General features: G+C 40.6%; 1 protein-coding gene across 1 annotated transcript; it reads right to left on the reverse strand.

The window, feature by feature from the left end:
* Positions 1-601: 601 nt before the first annotated feature.
* hsbp1b (heat shock factor binding protein 1b) lies at positions 602-14336 on the reverse strand. Its single transcript, XM_067998105.1, has 4 exons — positions 14188-14336; positions 10013-10079; positions 6207-6301; positions 602-1729 (listed from the first exon to the last, which is right to left on the reverse strand). Exons 1-4 carry the CDS (start codon positions 14230-14232, stop codon positions 1718-1720), a joined length of 219 nt encoding a protein of 72 aa, XP_067854206.1. The 5' UTR covers positions 14233-14336; the 3' UTR covers positions 602-1717.
* Positions 14337-15724: the final 1388 nt, after the last annotated feature.

Below are 15724 nucleotides of genomic sequence, written 5' to 3' on the forward strand. Positions count from 1 at the left end.
TCATGAAGTTATTAGTCTTTAATCTGAACATCCTCAATACCTCTCAACAGTGGAAGCCAACAATCACCCACCTTATCTCTCAGGAACACAAGGGAAGATTTATAAAATATCAAGGTATTCCTCAATACAGAATGCAAGTGTTCAGTTTCTTAGATAAAATTAATCTAGATATCTGCTTGTTAGAAAAATGCATAAAGAAAATGTAACGGTTAAAAAGGAAAAAAAATACTACAATAAACTTCAAATTTTAAATAAAAGCCTGGAGGTGCTGTTAAAGTATTTCTATACTTCAGTACTATGCATTCTATTTTATATGTCTACTGGGGATAGTTGTCAAGAACAATACAAACAACAAATTAACTTTGAGACTACTATTAGCAGCACAGTAAACTGAAATAACGTGTCAACCAACCAGAGTATCCATCACCTTTAGATTAGGCTGACCCTTAGACTAATGATTTATACATTTTATAATGATCTCCTGACCCTCTGCTTAAACACTGGCTGGAGGCATGACAGGGAATGTCAAGAGAAAGTCAAACACATTGTAAAGTACTAGATACAAGAAGTCAGGACTGAAGCAGTAACAATAAATAAAGAACACTTTTACACACATACTGTATTTTTAACACATACGTGAATGTACAGATCAATTGTACTTAACCAAAGCAATATGAGATCATTGAATCAATGGATCTGTTCCAAATAAACACAGCCTGGGCCAATGATTTTTTAAAAATCTACACAAATCGTGACAGATATGTGCTACTATGTAAATTGTGAGTGCCTCAATTGCATATTGACTTTTAATACATTGGAAAAACAACAGAATGCTATGAAATCCTTTTTTTAAAAAAACTGATTCATACACGTGCAGCAGTTGCACAAGCAGCTTTTTGACAAATAATGGAAATTCTACCCCTTCACCATTTAGCATACCCTGATAGTCACTAATAAAATGTCTTTACCTATAAATCAGTTATAATCTTAGTATCTCAATTACGTTGAAAAAAATCTGGTGTTCACTAGTACAATTTAAGCATAGGCACTCACATTTTAGAGCAATCTCACGAGAAATATTCATAAGACAATAATAACATTTAGTATAAACTTACAATGGCAACTGGCATATTACACCACCATCAAGAGCGAGCCAATATGGCATCACTAGGTTAGTAACAGTTACACTGCGAGTGCTTAGCAACAGGAGGTGCACTACAATTATGTTCTTTTCTGTAAGACAACACTGAGCTGGCTTCTGCACGATATCATCAAAAATGAGCACATTGGGCCTTCATGGTCTTATACTGAAAGTATAAAGTGACAAAAACATAGCAACAATGGCACAAATATATAGGTTAAACTGGATCTTAAGCCAACTTAATTTCAAAACAGTGTTGTGTGAATAATTTAATGAAAAATATAAAAAAAACTCATTTGTCAGGGAATGGAGTTTTAATTAGCTACATCAAAATTGTCTTCTACTTAGAAAAATTTAACACCAGGTACCCAATGTTTAAACAATTGTACAATTCCCTAATGTATATTAAATTTTAAGCAGTACATTATGGTTTCTTACAAAAGACAATTCAAATACAGCTGTTAATACAACCACAGTTTTCAATATAAAAAATGCACTTTAGCACAGCAGAAACTCTTGAATTAAGTAATCAAGCTGGAAAGATGTACAAAAAACTGCTACCACCATCCTCTTTGGTTACTTCGGAACCTGTGGAAGGAAAAAGATATTACAACAGTGCAGTCACTCAAGTCCAATGTATGTATTATTGTAGTAAGGGCCTCTGATTTACATTGACTGAATTTCCATTTTCATTACTGATTGTTTCTGCTACTTTGGGGGTTACGTTCCACAATTCAGTTAATCTTTCCGTGAAAACTGTAGATCATTGACTTTAAGCATCGTATTTAATTATTCACAGTGAACTGGTCTCAACGGCCAACTTCAATTGCCATTTAGCACAAGCCCCACTGCTGTAATTTCAACTCTTTTTAGGTATTAGATTTTCCACTTTACTAGATGCAAAGTTCCACCTCATCAGGACAGGACTTGAGTTCAATTTTACACATTAGAAAGGTGAGTACTAATATAGTCTAGACTTCTAAAGTCACCATAACTTCAATACAAGAAACCTAATCTCCTTTGAGAGTTAAGGACAGTTTGTTCACTAGTGCAAAGATTACTGTTAAAACCTGTGTCAGTGTTATTATTCAACACTGTTAAAATTGTTCTTTTTATTACTTTTTTTTTTAAGTTTGAACCCAACATTTTTATAGAATTTATCAGTAGATTGCTGACCATTTACACGGTACATAAGGAGACTTTATTGGCCATAGCACCAAACTGTAGGTTTTGTAAGCTTCACCAGTAATTTATTTGAATTTTTTTTTTTAAAACGCAACAAGTTGTTATGATCTGGAATGCACTGCCTGAAAGGATGGTGGAAGCAGTTTCAATAGTAACTTTCAAAAGGGAATTCGATAAATACTTGGAAGAGGAAAAAACATTGCAGGGCTATAGGGAAAGTGGGAGTGGGACTAATTGGATAGTTCTACCAAAGAGCCGGCACAGGCACAGAGGGCTGAGACGCCTCCTTCTGGGCTGTATCATTCAGAGTCTAATGAAGCAAAAAGATACACCTTTGGTATCAGTTTATGGCTATGTGGTTACAGAAAGCACTTCTCAATTACTTTTTATATTAGCACTGACAGGTTTTACTTAACAGGAACAATGCAATTTCTACCATAGTCTCCCAGTAAACAAGTTTTGTTTCATAAAAAATAGGTGTGCTTCTTTAGTTTTAGATAAAAAGAAATAATTTCTTTAATTTTGTCCATTTACACTATATCTGCTTCAAGCTCTTGTTCTTTATCAACTATACTAGAGAACAAAGTGAAGGGAAACAACAAACATGAAGTAGCACACTTCAAGTGAAGGGATGGGAAAAAAGGTATTTGCTCCAAGTGACGGATCTTAAAGGTGGAGTAACAACTCTTCTGTATAGTGTACAAATGGTGCCATATCATTATGTATATAAAAAGTCTTCATCTCAACTACTCTACCACACTAAATTGACATTTTTATTTCCTATAACAATTGTCCTTAGTCTGTTAGTGCAAAACTTCCACACATTTCAATATTTTGAACACAATCTTAAATCAAATTTTAAAAGTTACAGCATCAGCATGTAAAATTAGAGATTATGCTGATAAAACACTTTTTCCAAAATGGAAGCCAATCACTGTACTGAAATGAGCTGAAGAATAATAACATTATAATTTGAGCTTATAAAGATAATGAGTCAAATTTCTAAATATCTCCTTCTCTTAAAAGCTTTTTAAAAAATAAATCTTCCATTAAAATCCTTTTATAGTTACCTAGCACTAGCAGAAGGCACCTGACATTAGGATCCTGGCACCCAGGGCTCATTATGAGCAAGGTGCTCAGTGTCAAAAATATTAGCCAAATGATCAACTATCGTAATATAGACTGGGATAGTAAAAGTGTAAAGGGCAAAGAGGGGGAGGAATTTCTGAAGTGTGTTCAGGAGAACTTTCTTGATCCGTATCTTTCTGGCCCAACGAGGAAGGAGGCATTGCTGGATCTGGTTCTGGGGAATGAGGTGGGTCAAGTGGAGCAAGTGTCAGCTGGGGAACATTTAGGGAACAGTGATCATAGTATCATAAGGTTTAGATTAATTATGGAAAAGGACAAGGAACAATCTAGTGTAAAAATACTTTATTGGAGGAGGGCCAATTTCAGTGGGTTGAGAACGGATCTGGCCTGAGTAAATTGAAATTAAAGATTCTCAGGCAAAACTGTAATCGAACAATGGCCAGCCTTTAAAGAGGTGGTGGTTCGGGTACAGTCCAGGTACATTCCCACAAGGGGGAAAGGTAGGCCAAACTGGATGACAAAAGAAATAAAGAGTAAGATGAAGCAACCTGGTATGACAGATGCCAGGTTGATAATACAAGTGAGAATCAGGCTGAATATAGCAAGTACAGAGGAGAAGTGAAAAAGGAAATAAGAGGGGCAAAGAGTGAATATGAGAATAGATTGGCGGCTAACATAAAAAGGAATCCAAAAGTCTTCTATAGGCATCTAAATAGTTAACGCGGGATAAGGAGGGGTGGGGCCGATTAGGGACTAAAAACATCTATGCATGGAGGCTGAGGCATGGCTGAGGTACTAAATGAGTACTTTGCATCTGTCTTTACCAAGGAAGAAGATGCTGCCAAAGTCACAGTAAAAGAGGAGATAGTTGAGATACTGGATGGGCTAAAAATTGATAAAGGAGGTACTAAAAAGGCTGGCTATACTTAAAGTAGATAAGTCACCAGGTCCAGATGGGATGCATCCTAGGTTGCTGAGGGAAGTAAGGGTGGAAATTGCAGAGGTGCTGGCCATAATCTTCCAATCCTCCTTAGATATGGGGGTGGTGCTAGAGAACTGGAGAGTTGCAAATGTTACACCCTTGTTCAAAAAAGGGTGTAAGGATAAACCCAGCAACTACAGGCCAGTCAGTTTAACCAGGAGAAGCTTTTAGAATCGATAATCTGGGACAAAATTAATAGTCACTTGGACAAGCGTGGATTAATAAAGGAAAACTAGCATGGATTTGTTGGAAGGCAAATCGTGTTTATCTAACTTGATTGAGTTTTTTAATGAGGTAACAGAGAGAGTTGATAAGGGCAATGTGGTTGATGTTGTGTAACTAGACTTTCAAACGACGTTTGATAAAGTGCCACATAATAGGCTTGTCAACAAAATTGAAGCCCATGGAATAAAAGGGGCAGCGGCAGCATGGATACGAAATTGGCTAAGTGACAGGAAACAGAGAGTAGTGGTGAACGGTTGTTTTTCGGACTGGAGGAAGGTTCCCTAGGGCTCGGTACTAGGACCATTGCTTTTTTTTGATATGTATTAATGACTTGCACTTGGGTGTACAGGGTACAATTTCAAAATTTGCAGATGGCACAAAACTTGGAAGTGTAGTAAACAGTGAGGAGGATAGCAATAGACTTCAAGAGGACAGACAGGCTGGTGGAATGGGCAGACACATGACAGATGAAATTTAACACAGAAGTGCGAAGTGATACATTTTGGCAGGAAAAACGAGGAGGGGCAACATAAACTAAATGGTACAATTCTAAAGGGGCTGCAGGAACAGAGAATTCTGGGGGTATACGTGCACAAATCTTTGAAGGTGGCAGGACAGGTTGAGAAAATGGTTAAAAAAGCATACAGGATCCTGAGCTTTATAAATTGAGGCATAGAGCACAAAAGCAAGGAAGTTATGTTGAACATTTATAAAACACTGGTTCAGTCACAACTGGAGTATTGTGTCCAATTCTAGGCACCGCACTTTAGGAATGATGTGAAGGCCTTAGAGAGGATGCAGAAAAGATTTACTAGAATGGTTCCAGGTATGAGGGACTTCAATTACGTGGATAGACTGGAGAAAATGGGGTTGTGCTTCTTAGAGCAGAGAAGATTGAGAGGCGATTTGATAACAGTATTCAAAATCATGAAGGGTTTAGATAAAGTAAAAAAAAGCTGTTCCCATTGGCGAAATGGTCGAGAACCAGAGGACACAGATTTAAGATGATTAGCAAAAGAACCAAAGGCAACACGAGGAAAAACTTTTTGTAGCAGCGAATGGTTATGATCTGGAATGCGCTGTCTGAAAGGGTGGTGGAAGCAGATTCAATCGTGGCTTTCAAAAAGGAATTGGATAAATACTTGAAGGGAAAAAATTTGCAAGGACACGGGGAAAGAGCAGGGGACTGGGACTAACTAGATTGCTCTTACAAAGAGCCGACACGGACTCGACAAGCAGAATGGCCTCCTTCTGTGCTATAACCATTCTATGATTCTATGAGCTGACTTTTATTATCAAGAGAGATCAGTTCATTTTTGTACACAAAGCATGCACTATCAGTCCCCATGTATCTCTCGGACTCCTTTGGCTACTAAAATGTGTACTCATATTAATGATCTAAAACCAAATAACTAAAAATAACTGCTGTTGCTCACCAGATCACTCTTGAAAGGATTTCAAACCTGAACTAAGCAATTGTAACCAACCAGTTCATCAGGTAGAGAGGAGCAGGAGGTTGGGGGGGGGGGTGGAAGGAAGGGGGGAGAGGGAAAGAGTGTTTTTTAAAAAATGTCTAGCATTTACCTTGTTATCTCCTTCTATTTCTTCAACTCCTGCTTGTGTCATGAGGTCAGCAATGTTTTTCTCTAGGTCATCAATGCGAGCACTCATCTCATCAAGTGAAAAATGTCAAAGAAACATCATACTTTAAGTTTTTGTGGGAAAATTGTATATTAATAATGTTAAAAAATTGCTCATTAAAGTAAGGAGTATCATTTGTGTAAAGAAACAGAGCACATGATCTTCTGTGGAGTACGAAAAGCTCAACCGGAACTTTCAATTTCCATAAGAACTACTGCCTATATAAAACTTAGTTAGGTTCCTTTCCAGAGAAGAGTCACAAAGCAAATTCTATGTATTTGCAATATATTGCCAACTGTGTAAATTAGAAGTCATGAAAGCACTTGCATTTATACAGAGCCTTTCACATCCTCAGCACATCCCAAAGTACTGCACAGCCAATGAATCACTGTTTGTTATGCAGGCAAACGCAGCAGCCAATTTGCGCACAGGAAACTGCAGAGATAAATGGCCAGTTAATCTGTTTTTGGTGGTACTGGTAGAGGGATAAATGTTTGTCACAAATAGTGCCATGTGATCTTTTAAGTCCACCTGAGCAGGGAGCCAGGCTTTAGTTTAACATCTCATCCAAAAGTTGGCATCTCTGATAATGCAGCACTCCCTCAAGTGTTGCACTGCAAGTATCAGCCTAGATTATGCACTCATGTCCTGCAGTGGGGTTTGAACCTACAGCCTCTGATTCAGACAAGAATGCTGCCATTGAGATAATTTGTCATTTTTACTTAAAAAGGCAAACTGCAATTTGTGAAAAAAAAAATCAAGGAGGTAGCCTTGTGTTTTGTGACTAATTCTTTGATCACATCGATGACATGTAGTCTGTAATCAAGAAATGCTTGAAGTCCCCCTCACCCATTGGTTCTCCTTCTGGTTCACCTATATTGGCTCTCAAACCCCCCAGCATGTCAAATTTTAAATTCTTGACCTGATCTTTAAATCCCTCCATGGCCTTCCCTTTCCGTTTCTCTGGCCCTACAACCCCTTCAAACACTCCATTCCTCTGACTCTGACCTTGTGATTCTGCCTGCTTTCACTCCACCATAGAATCATAGAAGTTACAACATGGAAACAGGCCCTTCGGCCCAACATGTCCATGTCGCCCAGTTTATACCACTAAGCTAGTCCCAATTGCCTGCACTTGGCCCATATCCCTCTATACCCATCTTACCCATGTAACTGTCCAAATGCTTTTTAAAAGACAAAATTGTACCCGCCTCTACTACTGCCTCTGGCAGCTCGTTCCAGACACTCACCACCCTTTGAGTGAAAAAATTGCCCCTCTGGACCCTTTTGTATCTCTCCCCTCTCACCTTAAATCTATGCCCCCTCATTATAGACTCCCCTACCATTGGGAAAAGATTTTGACTATCTACCTTATCTATGCCCCTCATTATTTTATAGACTTCTATAAGATCACCCCTTAACCTCCTGCTCTCCAGGGAAAAAAGTCTCAGTCTGTCTAACCTCTCCCTATAAGTCAAACCATCAAGTCCCGGTAGCATCCCAGTAAATCTTTTCTGCACTCTTTCTAGTTTAATAATATCCTTTCTATAATAGGGTGACCAGAACTGTACACAGTATTCCAAGTGTGGCCTCACCAATGCCCTGTACAACTTCAACAAGACATCCCAACTCCTGCATTCAATGTTCTGACCAATGAAACCAAGCATGCCGAATGCCTTCTTCACCACCCTATCCACCTGTGACTCCACTTTCAAGGAGCTATGAACCTGTACTCCTAGATCTCTTTGTTCTATAACTTTCCCCAACGCCCTACCATTAACGGAGTAGGTCCTGGCCCGATTCGATCTACCAAAATGCATCACCTCACATTTATCTAAATTAAACTCCATCTGCCATTCATCGGCCCACTGGCCCAATTTATCAAGATCCCGTTGCAATCCTAGATAACCTTCTTCACTGTCCACAATGCCACCAATCTAGGTGTCATCTGCAAACTTACTAACCATGCCTCCTAAATTCTCATCCAAATCATTAATATAAATAACAAATAACAGCGGACCCAGCACCGATCCCTGAGACACACCGCTGGACACAGGCATCTAGTTTGAAAAACAACCCTCTACAACCACCCTCTGTCTTCTGTCATCAAGCCAATTTTGTATCCAATTGGCTACCTCACCTTGGATCCCATGAGATTTAACCTTATGTAACAACCTACCATGCGGTACCTTGTCAAAGGCTTTGCTGAAGTCCATTGGTGGCCAGACCTTCAACTGTCTACTCTCTGTAATGGCCTCCCTAAACCGCTCTGCCTTTCCACCTCTCCTCTTTTAAACCCACCTCTGACCAAGCTTTTGGTCAACCCCTCCTACTTTCCTTCTTTAGCTAAGCTCTGAAGCACCTTGGAATATTTTTCTACATTAAAGATGCTATGTAAATACAAGTTGTTCTTGTTGTTGAAAAAGATCAGGCCCCAGCATAAACAAACAAAGCATATCAAAAGAGATATGACTGCATATAGCACTTTTGCTAACCCGGAGTTTCATTTGAAAAATAAACACAGACAGGTTGTGGTTTTAATGACTGACTTCATCATGTCCAAATTTGATCATTCTAACCAACTGATCACTGTATCTAAGGCTTCATATGCTCTTCAACTAGAGTCCTCTGATCTCACAAAAGTAATTTCAGTACTACCACAGAACTGCCAATGAACAGAATGTACTGCAGAATCTAATACCAGCTGGTTTCTGTACATTCAGCAACACGTTATTGGCACTTCAAACGTGCTCCTATTTAAAAATTAGAGTTCTAGATGTTTATGCTGCCAGTGAACAGGATGTACAGTCACATTCAACAATGTGTTACATTCAACACACTCATCTCACAGACAATTTGGAGATTTAGAACTCTAATTTTAAATTAAAAATGCCAGTAGGCAGTGCATTTGTTGAATGTAATATCAGTTGGTTACTACACCTTCAACAACAGGACCTCCACTCAGTGGATAGCAAAGCAACTTTATCTAAATTTCCTCCACCGTCACATGGGCAGACGGGACTGAGGCTGCCGGTAACTGTGAGCTTCAATTAAAAATACAAATAGATTAGCAGTACTGTATTTCTATTCACAATATACCGTTGTAGCACAGGAAACATTTTCACAGCTCATTCAACCAATCATAATAAACACACTCAACTACGCATGCACATAGGTTGTGGTTTTACCAAAAGCAGATAATCTTTACAACTGAATAATCATTACATGCAGTGATCAGTGAAGCCAAATTCTATTGTATTGTTTCAGAGCATTTTATTTTCTGCTTTTGTATTTGATAGAGTATGGTAAAACAAATAAGTTACTGTCAATGGCATGCACCACATTAAGTCTACTTAAAAGAGAGATTTTCACCATCATACAATAGGGCATTGTTTTAGCTGCAGTGCAATGTCCCTTTTATATCACTGAGCAACTTCCATTGCTGCAGAACTTCTCCGTTGTTAGGAGAAAGTCCATACAAGCTAGTAATATGAGAGTTGGGCTGCAGGGTTACCATTGACAGAGGTCTTACCTTCTGAGGCAGCCCTTAATACAGAGGGCTTGTAAGGTGTCTCCAAATTATCACCTTAGTCGGTTGTTAGAGTCAGCGTACCAAATCGTGTTAATTTTTGCACAAAATTTACACAATATAAATTCAATGCAAAAATTTCAGTACAAACCTATTGAGATCCACATAAAATCGGTGTGTACACACTTGAAACTTTATTTGTCTTTGAAAGCAAGGATATTTCTACCGATGATCTGGTCGGACATTGTCTGGAATTTGTCCTGCATCTGTTGGAGCAACGTGGTAACCTGCGAAATACAAATGAACTATGCTTTACCAGCTTGTAGCTTATTAAAAACAAGTTGAAGCTTGCTTAATAGAAACTGGTTGCATCAGTCAACCCTAGACCAATTTATTATACGGCAATTTAACCATTTATTCGAAGCATTAACACGTCACTAAATATTTAGTGTTAACAAACATTTTTTTTTAAATAAGAGAGTTCCAATATGCAGACCTCAGATAAAGTCGTGCTCCCTTGGTACTGCATTGAAATGTCAGCCTAGATTATGAGCTCACGTCCTGGAGTGGGTCTTAAATTCGCAACCATCTGACTCAGAGGCAAGAGTGGTCACTGAGCCACGGTTGACATACAAGTTAAACAGGGCCTGTCAACATCAATTTCCAAAACGTAAGTCATGCTTGACCAAATTTATATAATTCTTTGAAAAAAACACAAAGAGGATTGATCTAGGAAGCGCAGTGAATGTAGTTTTGATGAATTTTCAAAAAAGCACAAGTGTATTGTGCCAAAGATGATAGCATATGGAAATAAAGGAAATATCGCCACATGGATAGAGATGATATATCAAAGGTAAGGGTAAAAAACAGGAAAGTTTTGGTGAATGATGTTTCACAGAGGTCTCTGTTGGGGCTGCTCTTATGATCCGCAAATTGAAGAAACAATATTGAAATTTGCTGATTAACCCCAAATTGGGGCATACAGCAAATTTCATGAGAATTGTGAAAGACTGCCAGAGAAGATAGATAGATAGGCTAGCAGGATGGGCAGATAGGTGGCAGATGCAGTTCAATGTAGAAAAATTGAAGCACAGCATTTTGGTAGAATTAGGAAAAGTAGTATGCCTTAAATGGTAAGATATTTAAAGGAGTTGAGGGAGCAGAAGATCTCCATATGCAAATATACAGATCATTAATAGAAGTCGTGCAGGTAGAGAAGATGATGAAAAGGGTAAAACGGATGCTTGGCTTTGTATCTAGACGTTTAGAATATAAAAGCAAGGAGGTAATGTTGATGTTATGTAAGACTTTAGTTCGGTAGCAGTTTGGATATCTCATCACAGGAAGGATATAAAAGCAACAAACAAGGTACAATGTAGATTCACTAAAATGTCACCAGGGATAAAGGGTTACAATTATGAAGAGAGGCTTGAGAAATTAGTCCTTTTCACCAGATCTGAAAAGATTAATTGGTGCCCTGATAAGAGATCTACAAGATTAAGAAGGTTGTGGTAAATTAATGTTATTCTTTCCACTGGTTAATAAGATGATAACGAGAGGGAACAAAATTAAGATCACAAAAAGAATGTAAGTGAAGGTTAGAAAAAACTTTTACTGGGTAGAATGCAGAATTCTTCACTACAAACCACTGGTGAAGATGTGACCATAAATTCTTTAAAAGGGTAATCTAATAACTGTTCGAAAAGGAAGAACATTAAAGAGTTTGGGTGAGGCCAGGAGACTTCTATTAGACCAAGTGTCTCATGCAAAGGCAAGGACTTGATGGGCTAATAGTCTGTTTCTGCGCTGAAACATTCTATGACTCTACAACTATATAAAGTGAGCTTTGGAACCGGTATGTAGTCGATTAGAAATCAATTTTTGATGTGGGTCGCAGCTGTAGCACAAACAGTGGAATGCTGGAGACTCAGGAAAACAGGCAAATTCAATTTTCATTCATAAAATAAGAAAAAGTATAAAATAAAATTTAAAATAGAATACAGATGAGATAATATATTCTCTATTTTAAGCTTTCTATGGCAATAGGGAAGAGGTTGGAGCTAAAGTATATAGTAAATCAAAATTTTAAAATTTCAGAATTTTATGTTTAGTTTTATCTTAATTACAGTAATAAAGCTGTACCCTCCTCAATATCCTGCAGTGTTTTAGATTGCTTATTAAGAAATCACCTATGAAATGTAATATTTTAAAAAAGCCACATAGCGTACAGGATTCTATGCTCAAGGATTAAACAACTTGCATTTGTACAGTACTTTGAAATGCAACACCTCAAGATGGTTCACAAAGGAGAAAAACTGACCAAATGATAGAAGAATTAGAACAGCTGACTGAATGCACAGCTGAGAAAAAAGCTGAAAAGTTTGAGGAGATTTTTAAAGACAGGGAACGAAGAAGCCAAGTTGCAACAGCTCATATAGTCCCAGACAGCAAGATCTAGATGACTGATTGGGGTTCAGGAGTCATGAGGCTGGGAAGAGAGGGAGATGGGAATGGGAGTGGAAAGTCAGGGAAGAGAGGGAGACTGGGGAATGGGGGTCAGGGATGTGGGCTTAATGAGAGAGGAGACTGGGAGTCAGGGAATTGGGGTCAGAGGATGGGAGGGGGAGGAAGACTGGGGTGTGCTTGGGGGATCAGCATTTTCTGCAGAGCCAGAAGTAGCAGCAATGTGGTGAGTGGGAGGGTGAAACCTGGGAACTTTACTATGGGTAAACATTGAACGATATTTCCACTGGTGGGCAAATGCGGAACAAGGTGACGTAGAGACCGACAATTCTCACTGGAACAACCAAGGGGTAAGGGAGAAGAAAGGTTCTTGAAATAAGGGCTATTGTACCATGGGATGCTTCCCACAAGTGGTTTTGAGGTAGAGATTTAAAAAGGTATGGGATAAGTATTTGAAAAGGAGTAATATAAAAGGATCTTGGGGGGGTGGGGGGGTAGGAAAAGAGAGAAGGGGTTACAGGTACAGCACCAGCACTGGGGACAAATGGCCTCCTCCAGCACTGTAATTCTCCTTTATTGAGTCCGTGCCCAGGAAGTGGTTTAGAAATGTTTGTGCTGAGCAGAGTTTAGGACAATGTGCAAAGTGCCTCAAACACAGAGTCTGCTGCCCTTTGTGCGATCTCTTGATTTGGTTCAGGTCGGTCTGTGCCAGCCATTTTTGATGTGTGAAGTCCAAGTACAGTTCGGCTCTGACTGAGGCTCCCAGTTTAGAGTTGTCATCTTCACATGGAACGGGAGCCCAAACCAGAGTCCAAGGAGATAGGAAAAGAGATTGGGCCTATTAAAATGCATCATGCAGCACAGGGGGATTCTTGCTGTAATTTCAGGGTCAACATCAGTGGGTTATAGGATTACTACAATTTACAGGTAGGATATTGAGGTGTTAATCTATATGTAACTAGTGTATCAATAAGGTATTGTATTACTGTTGGTTATGAGGGGAATCTGAGTGTTACCAGGGGAATCTGAGTGTTACCAGTATTACTACTTGTTATCAGTGCACTTTCAGTGAGTTACTAATAGTTACTGGTGGAATCGAAGTTCCTCCCATCTCTGGTTTCCCCTTTGCGAATCTGTCCCCCCACCTTCGGTTTCCCCTCTTCCCTGCCCTCAGTTACCCTTCTTCACCTGCTCACCGGTGACCTCCGGGTTTTCGGAATATCTCATACAACAGCTGCTGGGACGAAACCACAAGCAACAATACTCAACTAGTGGGGACACATCCTTTATCAGGTAAATGCAATAACATTTACAGATGTCAGATGTCATGTGGTCCAAACATCACGTGATCAAACTTCCAGGTATGCCTCCAACCAGAGTTGGCAACCCTGGGTAAAAATATAATCTGGTTCTCTCTCTCAATGTTAACCAAAAAAAAAACCATCAACCCTCTCTCTATTCATGGCAATGGTTTTGCAATATAGCTTAATTTTCCAAAAAAATCTGTTCCCTATTGCTTAACCATAGCAATATTGGAATAGTAAATTATACAATTTAGAACAGGACATAAAAAGCTACATGAAATAGAAGCCAGTCCTGATCTGTCATTCAACATAAATATTTAAAAAATCAAGTCTAGGGTTGTACCTCTAACGCCCTTTCAGAAACACTTTTTCCTCCCAAATATTCTTTCACACTTTGTTCTTCACTCTTTCTATTAATTATCCCAGTTATTAAGTTGTTATCCCTCTTCCCAGCCCCTTAGAATAAAGGCAGTCTGTGTTTGGGTGAAGCTGCAGCCAAGGAAACAAAACCACCAGAGACAGGAGAGGAGGAGAGGAGAGGCCTGCGCTCACCAGCAGAGCCTGACCCCCCCCCTCGACTCCGGACAAACTTCACCCACCCGCTGCCAAACGGCACCGTAGTACTCACCACGGCGGTCAGATCCTGCACCGTCTTTGGGTCCGTCTCCGACATTCTGAGTGTTTTAAGTAAAATTCACGGCCTCAGCAGTTCCGTTACCACAACAACCCCCCACCTTCCGCTCCTCAGCCACAAGCCGCTCCCGCACCGTCACCACAAGGCTCTCGCGAGAAGCCGCGTGCTTCCAGCTGCCCTCCTGCATCATGGGAATTGTAGTCCTCACGCTGCTACTTCGGTCACCAGACGATGGAGAGTCTGCTCACCAATTAAGAATGTCCCACAGGGGGGAAATTATTTGATCAAACCTTTGCATTTACCCTCATTTCAGAACAATCGCATTTTTTTTTAAAAAAATGCTGGTCAATCTCTCTTGGCGTGGCACACAGGGAGCAAGTGCTTCAGGTCAGGCAAGGAATAGTTGAACAAAAAGCAAAATATTGAGCTTGTTCTCAGGTTGAACAGCCCTCCTCCAACTGGCTGAACTTGTTCTCACATTGAACAACCCTCCTCCACCTGGCCGAATTTGTTCTCAAATTGAACAATGGGTCCACCCAATACATATTTTTTTGTGTGTGTTTTAGGGCCCCCTTTTACAAGAAGTGGAGTTAGGGTGTGTTTTTATGTGCAGCAAATCAATAAAACCAAAATAAGTGTCAAATAATAATTTTATTATATCAATCCAGGATGCACTCCAATCCCTGCGGTGCCCACCGGTCGCGGAAAGCCTCAAGTGTACCAGCAGATACCGCGTGCTCCCTCTCCAGGGCCACCCGGACGCGGAGAATGCCGCAGAAGAGAGGCAGACAGTCAGATCGACCGCCCCCACATGCTGCGTCCAACCTGGACCTGTGGATAGCCACCTTGGACAGGCCCAGGAGCAGACCCATGAGGACATCCACCGACCTGCCCGCCCCCACCCCCCACCCTCGCCCCCTCACCAGGCGGCCAAAGATCAGGAGCGTGGGACTGAAGTGCAGCCAGAACTTGAGGAGCAGCCCCCTTAAATAGTGGAACAGGGGCTGCAGCGTCCCAAGCCCTGTGAATAAATGAAACACGGACTCATCCAGGCCGCAGAAATTGCAGGCGGCCTGGGAGTCCGTGAAATAGCTTAAACGCCTGTTGGTCGCAACTGCTCCATGCAACGCTCTCCACCCCAGATTCCCAATGGCATACGGGAGGATTAACCGAGTAGAGATGGTACGCCAGGGCATATCCGGGCGAGAGACAAGGGCGAGGAAGCGGAGAGTGTGCAGGAGCAGCCCGTACAGGAAATTACTCCGCGCAGAGTGAAACGGCACGGAGGGGATTTCCGAGAGACGGCTCAAGTTGTGAGGCACAGCCCCCGAGGGAGGTTTCGGGGCCTGGCGCCGATGAGCAATTCCGTCCGAACGGGGGTCAGATCGGGCGGGATGGCTCCATACGCTTGGGCCTCCTCCACAATGAGGAGTGTAGAAGAGCATGCCAGGAGCAGCACCAGGCATACCTAAAAATGAGGTGCCAACCTGGTGAAGCTACAACTCAGGACTACATGCATGCTAAACAGCGG

The sequence above is a fragment of the Heptranchias perlo genome, chromosome 16 (assembly GCF_035084215.1).
Source record: "Heptranchias perlo isolate sHepPer1 chromosome 16, sHepPer1.hap1, whole genome shotgun sequence".
Taxonomy (NCBI): Eukaryota; Metazoa; Chordata; class Chondrichthyes; order Hexanchiformes; family Hexanchidae; genus Heptranchias; species Heptranchias perlo.

Coding starts and splice junctions, on each gene's coding strand:
- hsbp1b (XM_067998105.1), bottom strand. CDS start 14,232: ATGTCGGAGACGGACCCAAAGACGGTGCAGGATCTGACCGCCGTG. Junction 10,080..14,187: donor TGCAGGATCTGACCGCCGTG/GTGAGTACTACG, acceptor TGTATTTCGCAG/GTTACCACGTTGCTCCAACA. Junction 6,302..10,012: donor CGACCAGATCATCGGTAGAA/ATATCCTTGCTT, acceptor GACATTTTTCAC/TTGATGAGATGAGTGCTCGC.